Consider the following 21,941-nt stretch of genomic DNA (forward strand, 5'->3'; position numbering starts at 1 on the left):
GTCATAGCCCCCCCTTGAGGGCACCCCTGACGGATTTGCACGTAAAACGAAGTTTCGGACAATCTTTGCTGCTGAATATAAATCCCTCATGCTTCCGCTACCTTGACGTTCCTCTGCCTTTGCTAACCCCAGGTCTTTTGTTACTTTAAGTGACACTCTGTGAGCTCCATTCTTTCGTTGTGGGGCACTTCAACGTGCTGAAGCTCTTCCTCTAAGAAAGTCCTAAGTTTCCTCCTGTTATTCATTTCAGTTTCCGCTAATCCGTTGGATATGCATATACGTTTTTACATGGACTCCAGTGCAGACATTGTAATCACACTGCCTTTCTTTAAAGCACGTTCCACCATTTCTACAAACTCAAAGTACGATACAATTCTGGCTTTACTTAATTGTTCTGACCTATCAACACCTGATTTATCCGCTCGAAGCTTTTTAATAACATGAACGTTCCAACAATTCTTTTGACACATCACATCTATGGCATGGACATATGCAGGATTAATGCTCGCATTAATTCGCACTCGAAGCTTGTCGTCGTTGGTTAGTTTAACCGCCTTTAGTAACTGCTCTCCAGCAATATCTGTTGCCACTAGATGTAAGGGATAACGCTTCGTCCTCACACGATCACAGAAGACGCAGTTACCTTTGTTGTAGGTTGGTGTCCGGGCTCTGGTGAAAGGTATAGCTGATCCACCAACATCCTGTTGTTCACTCTTTACCGGATCAGATTGAGGATTCCCAGATGCTCTCTCGCGTGATACTTCCATGTGTCCTTTGTGAGTGGTATTCAGGTAGCATGTTCGATGTTATTGGGCATTATTCGATTTAAAATCCTCATCAGTAACATCACCCAGTAACTTTTTTACATTAATAAACTGTCTGTCATTTCATTCTGCTTTTTGGGAGATGCAGTTGTAGAGATTTTCTTAACTTGAATCCGATTTCGTTAGCACCAGAGGTGCGCTTGTTTGTGTTTGACACACAGTGCAAAAGTCCCTATCAAATTCTGTACATTGCCGTATTTTTTTAACTCGACGGTAACACCAGTTTTGCAGCTCCCTCCAGTTTAAGAAATTTCACTTCTATTTGGAAATACTAATTTTAGTCCACTTTATAACTGCAATGAAAAGAGAAAAACAAGTTTTAATGTGTGAAATTCATAAATACAACAAAAACAAAAATTATTATTATATTAATATTAAATTAGGCAGGTTATTGCGATTTCAAAACAGTTTTTCGCAACTCTCTACCCCAAATAGGTTTCATTTTATGACAATTTCTGCGAAACGAATCATGTTTTTGGAGTCCGCCATTTTGATGACGACATAACGTGGTTCAGACCGCGATCCCCAGGGTAGCATCAAGTGAATTGGTTATCCTTAGACTTCATAGAAACTGAAAATCTAGGTATGTTGCTTTCTTCAAGAAGGAGCACACGGGATGACGTAAGGTACTCCACTAATATATCAATTTGCAAAATCACCATATTTGAGATCCAAACCAATTCCACTTCCAAATATGTCCCCCCAAAATCAGAACTCTAGCTACGTTATTGATGAAAAGGATACCGTACGAAATATGTTCATAATGTCCCGAATAACAGCAATTCACTGGACATAAACAGCGGTCAAATGATCCAGGAAAAACGCAGTGTTTGTTTTCTGCATTATTACGTACTCATGGTTTATTAATGAAGTTAGCTTAAACCACATATGCTGCGGCCCACCTGTTGAAAAACACTGACATAGAATTTAAAGAAACACATATCTTCGAGTGTAGAGGAAATTTCAAGTGAGTTAATTTTAACTGGATGAGATACACCCAAACTCATCTCTTCATCTGGATCAAGGAGGAATTGCCAAATGAGTGGAAAGAGCCAATTACTTTTCCAATTCACAAGAGATGCGATAAAACTTATTATAATAATTATCGAGAGCGAGACCTGTTTTTCTGTGAAATCCTCTCAAAGATTCTATTAGCAAGATTGACCTTATATGCAGATGATATTATTGTAGATTATCAATGAGGGTTTAGGCGAAATAGATCAACTATCGACTCGACATTTATGGTTCGACAAAAACTTGAAAATAAATGGGAATACCATATTCTGGTATATCAACTATTTATTGATTTCAGAAAGTTCTAAGACTATGTTAAGAAATATTGTACAATATTCTTACCGAGTTCGAAATACGGAAAAAAAACTAGTTAGATTAAGAAAGATATGTTTAAATGAATCGCAAAGTAAGTTCAAGTGGGAAATTACTCGTCTGCAAGGTTCTGTCAGAATCCCATTTTTAAAATGTTTCTTACAGTAATTTTTATAATGATATTAACGTAAATTGTTTTGCAAATTTCGTATATTAATTATATTATTCATTTTTTCCCAAGTTTTTGTTTACGTCACATAGTTAGTCGTGTTGTAATTTGACTAGTTTATATGTGGGCGTAGTAAATCCAGTAATCCAGTTTGTTATCCATTGAAATGTATATATTTAGGAACATTCTTAATTACGTAAATTTATATCATGTATTGTTCTATTCTAAATATTCGATATCTTTAATTGGGACAAATGATTTCAAAATTCATATTCATGGTCTTGTATATGTGCTCATTTCTATTTATTTTAATATAACGCTACCATGGAAACAGATGTGTGAGCTCCTGATTTGAGAAACATCTGAAGTTAAGATTAAAATAGATGAGAGAGATTGCAAATGGAAGCCAGTAGTGCTTGATTTCCGAAAGACCAAAGCCAGTAGTGCATTTTTGCTAAGTTTAACAGAAAAATTTAATTTCTGATAAATCAGGTTTTTGATTTTAACAGGTATATGATAAGTCAAATTGCCGTTGCCAAATTAAAACAAATATTAATTTTTATTTTAAATGAAATTTCGTTTCTCGCGTTTGTAGGGATATTCTTAACAGATGTTAAAATGGGGGCCCAAATTATATAAATTATTACACATTATTATTATTATTATCAATACCCTTCAAACAGAACATAATAAGCACACACACACACACACACACACACACACACACACACACACACAGACACACACTCACATACACAACAAAAACAGGATACATTTTCACGCCGAGAATGGCCTTAAACGAGGAGATGCGTTGTCGCTATTATTAATCAATTTTGTTCTGGAATACGTTATAAGGAAAATAAAAAATATGAAACAGAACCAGAGCTGAATAGCACTTACTAGGTTATAGCTTATGCTGATGATGTAATTCTGATAGAGGATGATAGGAGAACAATAGATAGAAATGCAGAGGTCTTTTTACACAACCTCTGTAGAGACATGCATTTAGAAGTAAATGCAGAAAAGCTAAACATAATGTCGTGACCGTAATACAGCAAATTTTGAATACGTTAGAATATAAAATAATACTTTCGAAAAAGTGAATACTTTCAAGTATCTAGAATCAACATTAACAGACGAAAACCATATCCACTAGGAAATTAAAAGTCGACTGAAAACAGGGAATGAGTGTTATTATTAAGCCCAAAATCTGAATTCGCAAATTCTGTCGGTGAATTTGAAACTTAAAATATATAAAACGATAATTATGTCTTTTCTACAGTATGGTTATGGGATATGGGGGCTTACTTTAAGAGGACAATGCAACCTGAAAGTATTTAAAAATAAAATCTTAAGGAGAATATTCGAACTCAAAAGGGACGGGGATGGGGAATGGCGGAAACTTCTTAACGAGGAACTGCTTAATTTATAGAATTTACTTAACATTCTTAGAGACATTAAATCTAGGAGACTCAGCTGAGCAAGTCGTGTAGTCAGAATGGAACAAAGTAGAAGCACCTTCAAAACTTCCACTAAAAACCCAAGGAGAAAAAGACCATTAGAAAGATTTAGGTCCAAATGGGAGGAAAGTATTAAAATGGAACTTGCAGAAATAGGAATACCAAGTAGAAATTAGATCCAACTGTCTCACGACAGAAGTCAGTGCAGAGCTTTTGTGAATACCATATTGAATCTCCTGGTTCCATAGGCCGTATAGTTGATTAGTGTAACTGTACATCACTCCTAATTTAGTTTATAAATGATCTAACTTGATTAGGCAAACTGAAAAAGTACCTACTACCATCTATATAGAAAACGTAGTCAAAATAAACGTTATATAAGGACCTAGTGCAGTAACTCTTTATCTGGTGTGGTAAAATATAAAATTTGATCACGATAGGAAGCAAATAACTAACAAATCTGTCAAATGTTATAATATTAGACATTCTTCCGTTGTCCTTGCGCATAATCTTTCGCTTAAATATTCAGATCAATACGGACGTAGGTCACATACGTAATTGCCTGGGTTTGATTATCGTTTCTAGGATCACAGAACACAGCCCGTCACTTGACAGAAACGACTCAATTACAATTAACGTGCTTTCATACGACGGAAATGGATAATTTCCGATGCAAAATGTTCTAAATTTGTTGTCGTTTTGTACTGTATATTGACTTATATATAAGGACAGACTCTATCTGCGTAGTTGTCAGTTGTTTCGGAACGACAAGTGTATTATTCATAAACATCATGGCTTTCAAAGTAGTAGCGGTTCTCGCTGGAATTATGTTTGTCACAGGCACAATATTAGTAAGTATCTATTTTATAAGTATTCTATTTTAAAAATCAATTTAATTTGAAGTAGTTTTAAATGCTTAATATATGGAAGATATTTGAAGGGAGTTTACATTTTTTTACTTTGGGCACTACTCAACATGCCAGTGAAAGAGGTCGATAATGTCGATGACAAAAACTAATGGTTTTCTGTGCGAAAGTACCACGTTGAGGTACATAGTTCGGAAGCCATGTTATTTTTTAAAATTTAAATCCCAATTTCATAATAATCTGACTTCGGAAAAGGAACATTAAACTTAACACAAACAAATAACTATTAATGATAACTTCTTAGATTCGCCCTATTAAAAACTTCATACGAAGTGCACTCTATCTCCATCAACAACGCATATCTATCTTCTATGAATATATCGTATTTAGGAATAGGAAAAAATGGTTTAAACGACGCCACTGAAAGCACAACGATCTTACGCAAATAGTGTTAAAAAATTTTGTTTCTATCTATGGTGAACTTTTTTCCACAATGAATAACACGAATTTCACTGTTCACACAAATGTACCTTCTTATCGCAAATATTTTATGGAAGGCTCTATTGTAGACGCGAAATGATCAATAGAAGTTCTCAGCTGATCTGTGACTTATCAAAGCGAACCAGCATTGGTATACTTCTTGTGTTTATTGCCATAGTGGTTGCTCCTTTAATGTACTTCAACTATTTGAAAATATATCGTTGTGTTGTAGTTACGGGAAAATGAGACGAGGGAGCGAATCATCAGTGAGGCTGAAAGTCTTCCATGTTTTTCACACTGATATCTCCAGTGAGTTGGAATCCAATATATCCATTGCTGTAATGTAAACTGTTTCGCAATAAACCGATGTGTTGTGGGGCAGGTAGAAGCAAATTTAGAATCATTACGTATTGGTGCTTCTATCTGAAAATTGATTGCCTTTCTGATGGATGTAAATTGTAAATCTCAGCATTTCTATCGCTTTATATATACACATAGGCCAAAGTTGTTCCTTTCTGGTTTGATTTAGTTTAATATTTTAACCCCTTCAGTGCGTAATTTTCAGATGCGAACCGCTGTAAATAGTGTAGGTTTTTTTTTTGAGAATTGGAATTTGTTACCTTTTAATAACTTTTGAACCTCTCAAGCAATCACAATGAAATTTTCGGCATTATGATCTTTTTTGCTTCTAATTAGCTACTATAACTTGTCATTGTCGTATTTATGGTTATCATCATGATGATCATCATCATTCTATGGTTAGGTTACACAAAATTTTGGAATGCCTCAACAGATCAAGCCAAATTTTTCTGTGTGATCTCTTGGGGTTCTTGTGATCTCTTGAGGTGAGCGCAAACTCGCTAAATATTGTTGGGAATAACATTATTCATATTATGGGCAAGTATATTCGCCAGACGCAATACAAAATAGCCAAAGCAAAATGAAAGCGTATATATACGCCATCCGCACAGCAGGTGCGTTTTGAAGACACGAGTTAACTCGCCACCCACACTGAAGGTGTTAAGGTTATGCCTGCTAGGCTATAAGAGACATGGATATACTGATTACATTGGAATCAGAACCACTTTGGTCGCTCAACTGTACTCACAGCAGAAACGAACCCGAGACCAGGCGCACCGAAGTCAAACGTGCTAGCTAGCCACTAGACCAAGACCGGGGGTTCTCGAATAGACATGGATAACTATATAATACTGCATATAGCGCAAATAAGATTGCCGGAGAAGTAGTTATTTTTAAACTAAAATATAGAATAAAACTAAATGTATTGAATTTCTTAGAAGTTTAGTGAATATCCTAATCATGGCCTAATTGAATTTAAATGTAATTTACTAAATTACAAATGTATAATACTCATTTGGTTTGAAGATGAAAAGTTAAAATTTCTCTCTCTTTAAAGAATTTCTTATGTATTGCTGGTTTCTGAAACACTATTCCAGTTTCGAAGTATTACAGGAGATAGAAAAAAAACATCCTTCAGAGCAGTTTAAAAACCTTCGTAAATTATTATATTAATTCACTTGTAATTTCTATCATTATTAGTATAATATTTTAAATTAAGTATAAATCTGTATTTTGAATGAATATTTCAAGTATTGTAAAGCGTAAAGCATATAACAAGTAATTTCGAGAAATAATGAAGAAATGCAGAAATTAACACTGAGAAGTCAGAGAAGTAAAAAAAATCTTCTATTTTTAGGCAAAATACTTTTAATTAGGATGTTAATTTTTATCAATAAAATTCGAATATGTTGTATTACTCAACTAAAATAGAACATATTTTAATTTAATGCACCTGAAAGTTAGAATGATATTTTCTACGTACAGAAGGGGGCACAAGTTTGCGAAGAACATTAATTTGTTTTTATGTCACTGAGATTAACATTAGTACTTTTATAGTCTGTTTCTACTTGAATTCAACTGCTTTAAATACAATTTCATTATGTTTTGTGTTCTATCTTGAAACTTTTGATATTTGAATAGTAAGAAATATTTATTTTCTAATAATTGTAATTGGAGCAGTTGTCTTGTTATAGATGAGCTTAAATACCTATCTTTGTTAACATTATCTATAAAATATTAGATTTGCATATTTTTAGCTATTTAGGAGGAAATTTCCGATATTGATTGTATCATTTAACATAAAATAGAGATGTTATCAAATAAATATAAAATCTTAATATATAGATTGAAACACGTAATTTTAGTAAACATAGTTCTTAAATATTGATTACCATATTAATATGCACTTGCCCAATTACTGATATAGTGGTAAGGTAGCTATTTATAAATATCTTTGCTGACTAAACAAGAGAAATGCGTTAAACGTTATACTAAAGAAAGTGGTCAAAAATAACCCTTTGATTTTTGTCAGTATTTTCGAGCAATATTTTCTTAAATAATGCTTTTAGAAAAGTATGATGCCATTGTTTCAAACAAATTGAAGAGTAATATATAACTAAAAATGAACTTAACCTCGCATCGCAAGGAAACTATTTTACTATTTTAATTTATGAGATAACAATAGATAGAAAATTATTAAATCATCTAAAAGTTTATGTACATTATTTGAAGATACAAATATTCTTTGTGGCAGCTGTTTGGTTGGTTTGTTATATTAGATTTTACCGTTTCTTTCAGCATTGAGGCTATATGAGACGTAGACCTGCAGCTTAATGTGGAATCCTAGCCACCGAAATACATTTAAAATTTTTCAATATTTTACTTTCACTTTCACGTCTCATTCACTTTATTTTCCATACTTTTCTTCATATCCAATTTGAAACATTTCAATACAGTTTTCTTTTAATATTCCGTATTTTACTCATTAATCATGTTGAAGTAAAATGATCCAGTTTTTCTTTTTATTTCAGGCGGAAGGAATGAGCGATCTAGCCGAATTACGTGGGCTTTGGGAAAAGTGTGCAGAAGAAAATGGAGTAACAGAAGGTACGAGAAATTCACTGTAAACCTAGTTGTTTATTCATGAAGTTTAGCGTTTCCCTCGAGCACCGAGTCTGTGTTAACCTGAACTTACAGTTTACGGTGACAACGAAACTACAGTAATGTATTTAATGCTTTCTCACAGGATATCGAGCACAAAACTACGTGCACCGAAGATGTACGTGCTAGTTACTAGACCAACGAAGAGGGTGTAAACTTCCATGCATATTATAGTTATAGATTTTTGCTCTGTCTAAGTGCATTTGAGACATTTAGATGCTGGTGGGTTCTTTCTTCGTCAACATATGTGCCAACACATAAAATAGGTAAAACTAAATTTGAGATTTGAAGCAAGTTATAGTCTGCAATGATTTAACAATGCACAAAATAAAGAAAATATTTGCTTTTAACGTAAGTGGAAAATTAATCTACTAAATTTATTAATGCACTAAATCTATTAATGAGAAGTATGGGTGCGCACGAGACACAAGTTGACAATGTCTCATTTCGAGAATATATCATGAAAGTGATGTCTCTTCTCGCAATTTTTTTCTGTTTGTTTCTCAGCTTGAACACTATCACGAAAATCCTTTCTCGTATCGTATTGTGTACAATCCTAATTGTGAAACTTAGCATAGTAATGAATGAATTGATGTGTTCTAATGAAACGCCAATTAAACACAGCATTGCGACTTCATATATTCAAATTGAATAACGTCATTTCAATTAATATGTTTATAAAACTAATCTAGACAGATTCAACTGAGTATTCAGTCAATTCAAAATTCGAAATCGTTCACCATATAATCTAAATTACTTATTCTGTTTAGTGTAAAATCATAAATTTTATATCTGTTATGGCAGTTGTAACAGAAATACAACATCGTTTGCATACACTATCAGTAATAATAATAATAATAATAATAATAATCGTACGGAGTAATGCTAGGTGATCTTGGTAACGTATGGTGTTATAATTTAAAATAATAATAGCTCACTAATATGTGAGAAGTACATGAGTCGTAACAACAAACAAATATAAAATATAATTCCTTTTCATCTTCGGGCTCAAAGTTAACGCTTAGTGTATGTTAAGATATTATCATCAATGGACGTATTATTATATTAATGAACTTATTATTACTAGTATCTTATGACATCATTTTTCAAATAATTCTTAAAGAAGAAGGACGAGGGCATTATTACATATAAACAATTACAACTGAACAGAGTAAATTTACATCGCAAGGATGTTGTCTATTTTATGACAAAAAAAAGGAAAACTTTTGAAGCTTATGAATGCTAAAGAAGTTACAAACATTCAATGCAACAGCAACGTATCGTGCGAAATATGTTCAGACGATAGCTTAAGTCATCATACATGGAGCAGTGTATCACCACTATATATATGTTATTTTATGGCATAACTAGAGACATTACAATTCAGGCATATGTTATGGCTATGGTATCGAAAATATTTTTTATAAAAATAATCGTACGAACTAAAGTCGTTTGACCTTGGTTGCAAATCGCTCTGTGATTATGCGTAATCTTGTGAATATCTGCACAAATCCATGGACAGTCTCTTTCGATACTTCCGATTTTCGGATAGTTATTTTTTTATTTACACAAAAAGTTTTGTTTAAACTGACTATATCAGTGCTAAACATTGTTATGGATTCGTCGATCTTCACCAAAATGTGTGTGAAAATAGCCGACTATCGGCTATGATTAATCGCTTGGATTTAAAGTTAAAGCATAGTAAAAAGTGACTATGTGCTGTTACTAATAACAACAGATAATCGCAAATGTTTGACTAATAACCATAATAAAACAATTCTAGTTCTTGAGGAAGAGTCCATGTGATATAATATGCAGATAACCATCTTATATTATACTCGTTAGCATCATCTTGCAATGACTTGATCCATGTTTTAACATTTAATTCTAATCTACTACTGTTCACTTTTATTTTCTTACAAACTTCGGTTTGATATTTTGAAGATAAGTGTTCTGTGGAACTATATGAGGCATGGTCGAGAATCTTAAGTTGGATAGATACACTGTCAAATTATATATTTGATAAACTTCATATTTTAAAGCTAATTTTTATGTATAGACAATGAGTAAAGCTAAAATATCATTGGATCGCATAGCGGGGTGAGAAAAAATATATAACATTGCTCTCGAAGGGTTCGCTTCACTATTCTGTTTAGACACTTCTCACACAATACACTTGCCACTTTGCCTGATGATGCTCGTGCAGCAGGAATCGGAAATTTTGCATTTATTTTATTGCTGAGTTGTTATGGCTATTACAATTTTACAAGTCAAATTATGTTATTTGCTAATTAAAAGAAAAGTACTTCTTCAGAAGCAATTAACAAGATTGCCTATAAATAATGTAGTACACTTATTATTATCATATGAAAATAAACACTAACTTTCTACGTACATTCAGAAGAAGCATCCAATGTTTTATTTAAATAAAACTTACTTGAATCGTCATTTTGCTAGGAATTTGTGTTTGTGATTAAGAATTGAATTTGTGCGTGTCTCTAATATTTTGTATGCACTAACTTGATAGCTTTTCAATAACGTTAGTTTTTAGTGTTTCAGATAATTCCGTTAGGGACAGATGGCACAATATTTGGGCATCAAGTTGCTTTATAATGAGTTAAACTTTACGATTAAGTTATTAGTTTTCATGTAGAATGTCTTACAAGTGAGCAGTTTTGATTTTAAATTTGTAAAACTTTACAAAGCCTTTAGATTCTTATTAGTTAGTATTGAAAATCTTTTATAAATTTGCAGAAATGGTGAAGCAGTACTTCGAAACTGGAGAAGAATGTGAAAAATTGAAGGTAATAAAATAATTTGTTATTTATGAGTGTTGTGGTTCTCAGAGAACAAGAATTGAGAAAATCTGGTTGCAAAGGAGAAATCAATTAAATTATTTCACATATTTACAAATGTAACTTAAATCGTTAATAAGTGAGACTTTTGATGATTTTCAGTATTTGAAATATGTTGATATGGAATTGTGTAATTCAAACACATTGAGGTGGAATTGTATGTAGCTACTATCGTAAGTATTTAATAAAGTTTTTTTTAAAAAAAATCGAAATATCATGACACTTTAAAATGATATTCTTATCAGTTTAATCAAACGGAAAAGTAGAATTTGCTACTTGGAATTTCAGAAATATTATAAACATCATTAAAAAAATAAAATAAATAAACAAAATAAATAAACATCTTTTCACTAACAAGAGAGGGGACAAGTTGTCCCAGGTCTATCGCAATCAAACTCGGTGGGTACATAAGTCTTAACTTCAAACATTATATTGCGTTAAATATTTTGCAACTTTTGCCTTGAGTCGGAGTTACAAGATTTTTCAAAATTTAGACATTTTGCTTTTTGTATCCTTACATGGAGATAAGAGGCCATTTTTATATATCAGTGGATAGTACTCAGTAAGTACTTTAATTTGATACCTCATATGGTCCTTTAGCTCTTACAATATAGGCGTAAAACAACGAAACGTCTCAAATTTGGAAACTATATATCTCTGGTCTCGGGTTTGTATATTGAAAATCGCAAATGCATAAAGAGCTATTGCAATTATCTACCTACAGATGACTTTTAGTGACTCTGGAGTCAACGGTTCTTAGAATACAGATTTTCAAATGTATAATAGGATATTATGTTGTCATGCCCTAACTAGTGAATTCTACTCAGCTCAACGTTTTGTGTAGTTAGATACATCATATAACATACGACGTCTTTTGCTAATATATAATTATGTGACAATTTGATCTAATATTTGACAGGAATTTCACTAACGTTATACGGGGCCTCCTAGGCCCCGGTTGCCCAGTTACGTCAGGAAAAGATTTTCAAATTAAAAAAACAACATTAGCTTTACCAAATCGATATGTTCATGATTTTAACTTCGACGAAAGATAGAAGAATTCAGTATTTTATGTCTTCGAAATATGTATGGTTATTGAGAAATTTTAGAGAAATGAAGCTACTGGGCCTGGGAGGCCCCGGTTGCCCGGATAAGGGTTAAGCAATATTTCTTTACTTTGTAAGAAATAAAATATTAAATCAATTCCTATCTTACCGTTTCCTTCTCCGTTGGCACTTTAAAACTCCTTTCTTTACTACTGCCTCAAGCCAAAACGGAAAAGATGAAAAATTTAAATTTAGAAGTTGATTGTTTAAATTGAAATAAAAGTTTTACCATTGTATGTGGCATGTGTCATCAAGTTTGCACTACTAGTTCATATATATTGGTCGAGAGTGTCAGTAGTTAGAGCATTTATAAAATCAACATCCTATATTCCTTTTAAAAAATCTGTATTTTAAGAACCATTGACTCTAGTAATAAAAATCGTCTGTAGGTTATTAGAATAGCACTTAACTGCATTTGCGATTTTGAGTACATAAACCCAAGACACGAGATATATAATGAAGTTTCCAAATTTGAGACCTTTCGTCGTCTATATCATGAGTACTACAGAGTCATATGAAGTATCAAATTAAAATAATTACTGAGTACTATCTACCGATATATAGAAACTATTCCTTATCTCCCTACAAGGGTACGAAAATCAAAATACCAAAAATTTTAAAAAAATCCTTAAGTTCGATCCCCCCCCAAAAAAGTTGCAAAAATATTTCAACGGATTATAGTGTTTTGCGATTAAGGTTTACTTACCGACCAAATTTGATCGTGATAAGTAGGGGAGAAATGTGTCCCCTTCCTTGTATGAATGTTTAATGGTAATTAAATGAATAACTGAATATTAGGAAAATGAATTACCAATATAAAATTCTACTAAATAAAAAATGTCGGCGTAAAACATTGAACTTTGTTATTTTATTAACATTATACTTTTATATAAAAGATCAAATAAATATTATTTCTTTATTTTATTATAGTGTTTGCAGAAGTGTATGTTGCAGAAGAGCGAAATGGTAAGAACTTAGTATTTTAAAGACCTTTTGCATAAATTTTATCTTATGGTAGATAATTAATATATACATTTTAAGGGTAACTTTAAAAAGAATAAGGTATTTTCTAACAATTATCCAAGCTTTCTCAGTAGATTAAGTAGAAAAGTAAATATTTTGAACATATATTTTCAGATTAAGAAACAGTTACTTTGATGGATGCAGAAAAATCAATCAATTTGGGCTGTAGTGCAGTTTATATTAAACGTTTTCTTTAGATTTACTTATTTTTAACTTTCAATCACATTTCTCGTTAGTTTTAAAATTTAAATTGTTCACTGTCTGTTTTACTAGTTCTCAAAATAATTAGGAAGATCAAAACTGTGATAAAAGTAACTTCGAGTATATGTTGAAAACATTTTCAATGATCAATACCAAACACAAAGATGAGTCATATTTCCACAATCCAAACAGGAAGTGCATAAACACACCGTGATCAACTAAGTACAAGGTTAAACTGGCTCAACACGACTATATAACACGAAGATCGCCACTCCGTCATTATCTTCAGTCAGCTTTCAGTGGCAGTGACGATGAGTGCTCAACAACGTCTGATACATGAACTGTTACTGAATAAGACCGAATTCACGCATAATGTTGCAGAAGCAACTCAAGATATTTCCCAGGCGAAAGGGGAAGATGCAGTGAGCTACAGATAGCAACTAGTTTGTTCCAGAAATTTCGTGCAGATTGTAAAACTTTCGATGTTTAGCCAACGTCTGGTTCCAATACAGTAACAGATTTCGATGTAATACAACATACCATTAAGGAGAACACCCGCGAGCACAAGCCAATTGCCAAACTAACTCACCATGTCCCAATCCAATGTAGTATATCACCTTCATGAACTTGGGAAAAGCATGAGGAGCTGTCACATGGTGCCATATCAGTTAATCCTAACTCAGGCCCAGAGGAGAGTCGGCGTTTACGTACAACTGCTGAAGAAACCTGTGATGTGTGTTTCCTGAAACGGATTTTCACATTCGACCAAAAGTGGATGTTGTAAAGAAATCCGAATGTGAAAAAACAGTGAATAACAAAAGGTCAATTTCCAGAACCAGTCGTCAAACAGGCTGTTTCGAGTATGATATGTGTGTGATAAAACTACAAAGGGGTAGTTAACTTTAAGTTCGTTTCTGAAGGTCATAGCATCAATACCTACCCTTATTCCGAACAATTGGAGCGGATGTAAGCTGTACTACGCAAAAATATCCTGCATTAGCGAAGAGAAAGTGCGCCCTGCTTCAAGACGATGATGCAAAACTACACTCAACTCGAAGAGCTCTAAAATATAAATAAATAAAAAATAGAAAAATAATTACTTCGAAGTGATGCTACAGGCAACCTATAGTCTTGATCTTCTCCTTCGGACTACTATCTGTTTCGATCCGTGCTGCATTTTGTGAAATTAAGATTTGTTTTCAACTAGCATGAGATAGAAAAAGCAGTGACTGATTTCTTTGCGTCTAATTACAAGATGTGATATCAATGTGGAGTTGAGAAACTCGTAGGAAAGTAGGTGCAAACAGTCCAAAATGAGGGGCTGTACTTTGAATGATAACCTGTTTTCGTTACACTTTTTAAACATACGGATATGTTGGATACCAGGATATTGCAAGACTTAACAATTTCTTACATATATGATTATTATAGCCATGTCTGTCGTAAAGAATAATATAAAGACAATATATTTTTAAAGTAAGACTTATATAAACTAAGGACTACATATACTTCGATGCCCAAAATGTGAAGAAGTCCAACGTATTTAACTATATTTCTATATTGTGTTGATATATCTTGTGGGTTGAAAATTTCGTTAGTGGTATTAAATTTTTGTAGAATGATAACGATTAAGTTTAATTTAGTTATTAAATTAATAAATTATTTTCTACTTATCTAGGTTAAGGATGGAAAACTCGATGTGGAATCGATAGAAGAGAAACTAGGAAGTAAATTGGAAAATCCAGAGATTAATGAAAATTGGAAAAACGTTAAAGAAAATTGCCAAAGTATTGAAGGTAAGTACATTTGATAAGAATAATAATTGAAATATATTAATTAATTAAGGTGTTTGTTTGCTCCTCTGCTAACAGTTATCAGGGCAAAAGCTATCCGAAATAGTATAATATGTTTCTTGATGTAGTTTCAGCGTTTCGAGAATGGTTTCCATTTATATAAGATCCTACATTATGTAGCGGAAAATATATACTTTGGATATAATATTTTACATTTATAGAATTAACATTCATGAACAATTAAACTAAAAGTGATAAGAAAGACGGATGACATTTTGAAATGTAGATGTGGAGAACAACAGAGAGTATTAGCAGAGTCGAAAGAAAACGAATGAGAAAGTGTTAGAAATAGTAGTTGACATAAGTACAATTTTAGATGTAATTAAAGAGAGGAAAAGGAAATACTTTGGAATTAGCTGAGAAGGAACTGTATCATGAGAAGTGTGCTAGGAATGATAGTAGTAGGAAAGGAACGAAGAGGAGAATGCGCCAACAATTGATGGACTGTAATAAAACAGAAAGTTCCTACGTAAGGACAGAGATTAGATGAATACCGTAGCGCATGGAGGTTTCTCGGTGGTTTGTGGTATGTGGTATATGACTTCTCAATAGTTATAGAACACAAGTGATAGTGATGATGATGACGTAACAAAGATAATTAACATTTACTATTTAAAAAAGAAATGCATAGAATGTATAGACACAAAAGGAAAGAATAAACTTAGTCTTTGACTATGAAGGAAGAAATTATTGGGAAAAGACAATGGAAAATAAACAAAATTCTGTACTGATAACAATGCAGATGCAGTTGTTTACTGCTAAAGTTCTTAAAGAATGAATAAAAGTTCTAATTTTAACATACTCAACATAAGGTATACAGCATTGCATTGAAGTTTTGTCATTGGGTCTTAAAAATAGGTTTACTAAATATTAAAATACGAAGTATTGATTCAATGATTAATTTGTGTTAACCATTGGTAATAAGATTAGGAATAGAATTAGCATTTCTAATAATATTCTAAAAACACTAAGATATTATTCCAATGATATTCTAGTGACTACGTTTGTTTGATACCAATTAAGTGTACTTAACGATTTTATTTCAGTGGGTGAAAGCTGCGACGACTATAGCAAGTTAGGACGCTGCATAATGTTGGAGGTAAACTGAAAACTTGTTTCATGTATTAAGTTCTTATAGAATTTCTTCTACTCTATTTGTAAGATAGAATAAACTAAAATTAACCTAAAATACTTAGGGTTACTGTGAAATTTTAAGATGTCAACAAGTATTGGTATCAGAGGATCAAATTTTTTAGTATTATTGTACTTCGACGCTACCCTCTTGTTCAAGGAGTATTTTACATTTTCTCCCAATTTAAATATTTAAATTACTGCACAGTTCTTCGTAATGTATTCTACTAATCTACACGAATATGAATTATTCTGGAAAATTATTCTATTCATATTATGGAACAAAATAGATTTCCATGCCACTGTGACAAAATTGATGAGATAGTAACCTCTTTAAATTGTTGACATTAAAATAACCCTAATTATTAAAACGATAAATTACTGTTATTATTATATGAACTTAATATCAATCTTATTGCCAGCGCTTAGGATGTACGAAATTTAACATTCGTGTGATGGAAGCCTGTTTGCCCATGAATTTAATTTATTTGTTTCTTAACAGCAAAATATCATTAAGCTCTATTTATTATTTTGTAGTTGGTAATAATCTTTAATGTAAACATTTCAACGTACTATTGAAATGACGGGAGAGTGTACAGAAAGTAATTACTTTTTCTTAAGTAGCTAAGAGAAGTCACTATACGCTATGTATAGTTTTTTCAATGTAGTATACTTTGTTTTATTGATTATTTTGTGGAATGAAAATTTAATACTTAAGATTAGTAGTTAGATATGCTGTACTTACTTGCATTAACTATAAAAGTTTAGTACAAATCAGTGCCTTGATATGTGTAAATATATTTAGCATTGTATCCATTACGAAAAATAAATATTTTTTTTCTTATAGGCTGGATTTCCAATGGGACAGAATACAAACACTATGAGAAAATAGACAGCTAGATTGAACAGGTACGCTGATTAAGTATATGTAAATCGATAAATCAGGATTAATATTTAATTTATCAACATAAGGAAAAAGAAAGAAACAATAGTTTTAAGAGACTTATTTAAGAAAGAAACATACGTACGTGCGTACAAATGTTTTGAAACAATGACAATACGATACCAGAGATCGAATACGGCATAATATTCACTTCTGCAGTGTATTTTAATTCATACACTAATATAGTTAAGACGTAAGTCAGTGCAAGTTCTATTGTGGTAAAATATATGATCATTCAATAAGAAGGGTACCTACTTACGTAATTGAAAAACGAAGATGGATGGACATATAGGTGTAGTAGTAGAACTTCAGCCAAGGAAAGGGGATTTCTGGTTGATGGAAGATGGAACTATTTGAATTGAAATAATCTTCATTTCCTATGACGAACTCACCTTTAGGCACACTGTAACTGTGACTTGTGAAGTTTGCCCCTTTCCTAAAGTCGTTTCTATTAATTAATCTAGTTTTATTCAAAGAAATCTGAAAAAAGATAATCTTCTTTGTGAAAACTGTGCGAAATTAATTAAAAATATATGAATAGCTATAACTTTATGCAAACGAGAAATTTCACATGTTTGTATCTCTATTTATTCAAATATTTTATAAATGAGTTTTAAATAATAGGAAACATGAAAACAAGTTTAATGTCAAACAATGTATAGTGTTGAAGCATTGTCTAACTGCAGATAATACGAAGATTACTCAAATCTATACACGTCCATATGTTCTGTTCTGGGACCGGAAAGCATGTACTGATTGTTCCATCTAAATCGGGAGATCGACGCGTACTACTTTTAGAATGTGGTGTTTTGTTTCTCTACAGAACGCATATAACACACACACTTGGTAACCATAAAAAATCTATTGCTTTTTCATGTTTTTAACAACATCGTTTATTGGTGGATAAACCTACTGTCAACAACGGTTCTTGAAAGCAGTCCGTCCACTACAAAAGTGTTGCCAACAGGTACCTCGGGAGAGAAGCTAAATTACACAGAAACTAGCCCAAAGCAGTTTACTTTGGCTAGCAAGCGCTTCAGAAAAAAAACTATCTGGTCACTACAAAACAGAACAGAAGTTCTTGAGATGTCCGAAGGTCACTCAAGACATATGGGTATATTATTAATCAATATCTCTTTCGTTTTGAAGAAAATAGAATATTAATTCAATTATCTTACCTTTTCGTCGTTTTGCTTCTTCTTTGCCACCTCAAATCTCCTTCTACCCAAAAGAGAAAAGATGAAAAATATAAATTTAAAAGTTTGAATGTTTAAAATAGAAATAGAAAATTCATATTATTGTTATCTGGCATCTAGTTTGCATTAATTGCACTTTTACCTGAAGTGTGGAGAGCACGAACCACTTCTAGATTTCTCCAAATATTATTTAGAAGTAAATCAGACTAAAGTGGGTGCTGACAATAAGACACAATATTACATTACTCGACTAACTTAGAAATCCAAAATTTATATAAATTTGCAGTAATGTAATAAATCTGGAAATTACTACTCCTAGCACACATGAATGTGTTTCAGACTTTTACGTCTTTGACATCCATTACACAGTAATCAAGGACATAGAAGGATATATGTAATTTTTTTCTGTATAAAAAATGAAATGCAATCTTTGAGTTTTACGTCCCACGAATATGCCGGCTAGGCTAAAGGAGACGGTGATAATAAGAAGTGAATGAAATGGTGGAATGAAGAAAGTGGGAGGAAACGGAAGAATCCCGAGGAAACTCACGCACACGGTGTTTGTCCACCACAAAGTTCACTTTACGCGAGCTGGGATCGCACCAGGGATCCCATGCACCAGAGGTGAACGCTATACCACTGAGCCACCGCGGCCCATTTCTGTATAAAACTCTCTCTCTCTCTCTCTCTCTCTCTCTCTCTCTCTCTATATATATATATATATATATATATATATATATATATATATATATATATATATATATATATATATATAAACACAGCGTTTTATTTCTAAAATAAAGGTGCCGGTACGCTGGACCTCAAAATCATAATGGTTAAAAAGTTGCATATCTTTCAGGCTATGATTCTTCAGAATACTAATCATGCTAATAAAATGTTCTAGAGAGCTCCTCCGTGTCTAAGCGGTTAGCGTACGCGCCTTTGGCGTGGAAGACCCGCGTTGGATTCCTGGCGAGAGCTCATGTGGTTCGGATTCCACGTTAATCAGTAGGTCCACGTCTCATATATCCTCGCTGCTGAACAGAATGTTAAACCCAAAACCAACTCAAATTGTTCTACAAACCTCTACTAAATTAATGGATAAACTTTGCAAAAAAAAATCTAGGGAATGTTTTTACTTAATCCTCTTCCTGATAATGAATAAAAACAATTAATTGTATACATTAAAATGGGAAGTGAGGAAAGGCTCCTCTGAGGAGAAATTACAGAGGTGGAGTGTCAACAGAAATTTTGTATTGGCTTTCAATTTAATCGAACTTCAGCGACAGAAAAATTTGTTGGAATTATTTCGTTGTGGGAGGTCAGTCTTTTCAGAATCAAAAAATCTGATCGGTTCAAAGCCATTATGGTTTATATTACCGTGCGAAAAATTAATGAGAAAAAGGAGGCGCAAGGACGTGCTAGCGAGCGAGAGACAGAAGGGCCCAAATATTTCTAGTCCCTGAATACAATTAAGTGACTTCAAGAGGAACAAAGATCCTCAACTCTTCTCTAGAAAGAATACAAGGAAAATGAAAACAATAAAAACTCTATATTCATTGAAACCATATATTTAGTATTGGTATTTTTGAAGTTTTTCGTCAATCTCTTTTTAAGACAGAAGAAGAAATATTCTCATTAAAAAGGTACCAGTACGCCATACTTTTTGCACCGCCAGAAATAAAACACTATATATATATATATATATATATATATATATATATATATATATCCAATAATCATAATAAATAATATAGTTTCTCTCAAAGTTACAGTTAAGCAATTTACAAAATCGACTTGCATAAAATTCAAGTTGTGGAAGGGTGTACGCAAGTCTTGAGGTTACTGAATACCCAATGATAGCTTAATTTATCATATGAACTTTTAGAGCGTTTCTAATAATCTTTAAATAATGAATTTCATATACTACAAGTAAAAGGTGTATAGATATATCATATTCCCTGTAAGATAATTCAGGTCCAAGCGAAGTAGCAACACCCATATAATCAAACATACTGTACTAAAGTGGTACCGAAATACCTTCATATTGACCTGAATTGTCTTCTCCAGATGAAATAACACATTTTATATTAAATTCGTTACTCTTTAATTTTATTTCTTACAATTTGTTTTCTTGTTACGCATTATTTGTATATGTTGTGGTTGTGTGCATGTATCGAAAATATCAAGTATTTTTAATATTTTATTTAGTTTTTATATTTTTTGTATGTCTTAAGTGCAGTCATAAAGTGGAAAGCTGTCATTTGTGTAATTGTTCATGATATTTTAAGTTAACCTCACAACAGTACTTTTAACTTTGCAGATGGCAAACACTACAGAAGCACCCTTTAAGATGATTATTTTATTTGAAATTTGTATGTACAAGTTTTAAAGCAAATAAAAATCTTCAACCAATTCTTTATTTTTCAATAGGAAACCTTGAAATATATTATTTAGTTGTAATAAATTTCGTCAAGCTAATTATGCCAAGAGCAGTGTTTGAAGTGAAGAAAAAGCAGAGGCGGTATTTTTTATTACGATTTTGACTCTACATACCGGCTATCTAAATACTGAAATACAGTGAGAGTATGTTGCCTTAAAGACTGCATTATTTACACCATGGCTCAAAACCATGGGAGAGTTTTTCAGTACTTACAAGGGGCAATGAGAGACTTTACCCCACTCTAACTTTCTGAGAAAAATAAAAGAAATTCTTTATGTTGTCTTATAGGAAATTATACACGAAAATACTCAAAAACCGAGTCGTTATATTAACAATTTTTAAATAATTTCCCGCGGGACAACTTCCAGACCCTCACTCGACTGAAGGGTATTGCAGGCTCTCCCGGCCCGGCCCCACAAGGATAGCCTCACAACTGACAACCTCTAATCCTTCCAAGTTCAAAACACGTCATTTATATGCATTAAGGCAAGAAGACATACAAATCCATAAGAAAATATGACACAACAAAATATAAAATGCAAAGCATAATGAGAAAACATCTACAAAATTTATTTTGAACAACTTACCCGAAAGTTTATTGATTTAAGGCTCTCCATAAAGGTTTCAATCCTGGACATTGAATGTTTCCTTTTCTCCGTTTCATGCTGTTGACATCATCTGCGCTGCTGCGTCCCTCTCCAAGCCAGGACTTTTACATATTTTTTGTAGGTTAAACTGTTTCACCGGTGGACAAATTAGTTTCAAGAAAAGTAGGTTATTTACAGAATACATTTTAAGTTGATTTCTTACAGTTTTAACACGTTGTTCATAACAATAAATTGCCTTTCACATTCAGCTGCTAATATGATTATAGTGCCCATTGTTTTCATAATCGGTTTCAGATCTTTAACAATGCCGTCACTCACATACTGTCTAAACGCTGTAACATTTGTTCTCAAATCGATTCCAAACTTTTGACAAAAAATATAATATTCCCGTCACCAAAGCTCCATCAATTTAATCTTCTTGACACCACCACAAGAT

General features: G+C 32.5%; 1 protein-coding gene across 1 annotated transcript; it reads left to right on the forward strand.

The window, feature by feature from the left end:
* The first annotated feature begins 4,543 nt into the window (after positions 1 to 4,543).
* On the forward strand, positions 4,544 to 20,799 carry LOC145694165 (general odorant-binding protein 56a-like). Its single transcript, XM_081770284.1, has 8 exons — positions 4,544 to 4,630; positions 8,017 to 8,092; positions 10,901 to 10,950; positions 13,038 to 13,073; positions 15,010 to 15,127; positions 16,231 to 16,283; positions 17,163 to 17,224; positions 20,778 to 20,799. The coding sequence occupies exons 1-7, from the start codon at positions 4,571 to 4,573 to the stop codon at positions 17,205 to 17,207; spliced, it is 438 nt and encodes a 145-aa protein (XP_081626410.1). The 5' UTR covers positions 4,544 to 4,570; the 3' UTR covers positions 17,208 to 17,224; positions 20,778 to 20,799.
* The last annotated feature ends 1,142 nt before the right edge of the window (positions 20,800 to 21,941 follow it).

This window comes from Thermobia domestica, chromosome 9 (genome assembly GCF_964235325.1).
Source record: "Thermobia domestica chromosome 9, izTheDome1.hap1.1, whole genome shotgun sequence".
Taxonomy (NCBI): Eukaryota; Metazoa; Arthropoda; class Insecta; order Zygentoma; family Lepismatidae; genus Thermobia; species Thermobia domestica.

Bases quoted from the DNA above. Each gene is read 5' to 3' on its own strand.
- LOC145694165 (XM_081770284.1), top strand. From the start codon at position 4,571: ATGGCTTTCAAAGTAGTAGCGGTTCTCGCTGGAATTATGTTTGTCACA. The intron at 10,951-13,037 runs GTAATAAAATAA...ATTTTATTATAG, and splicing joins AAGAATGTGAAAAATTGAAG to TGTTTGCAGAAGTGTATGTT. The intron at 16,284-17,162 runs GTAAACTGAAAA...TTTTTCTTATAG, and splicing joins GACGCTGCATAATGTTGGAG to GCTGGATTTCCAATGGGACA.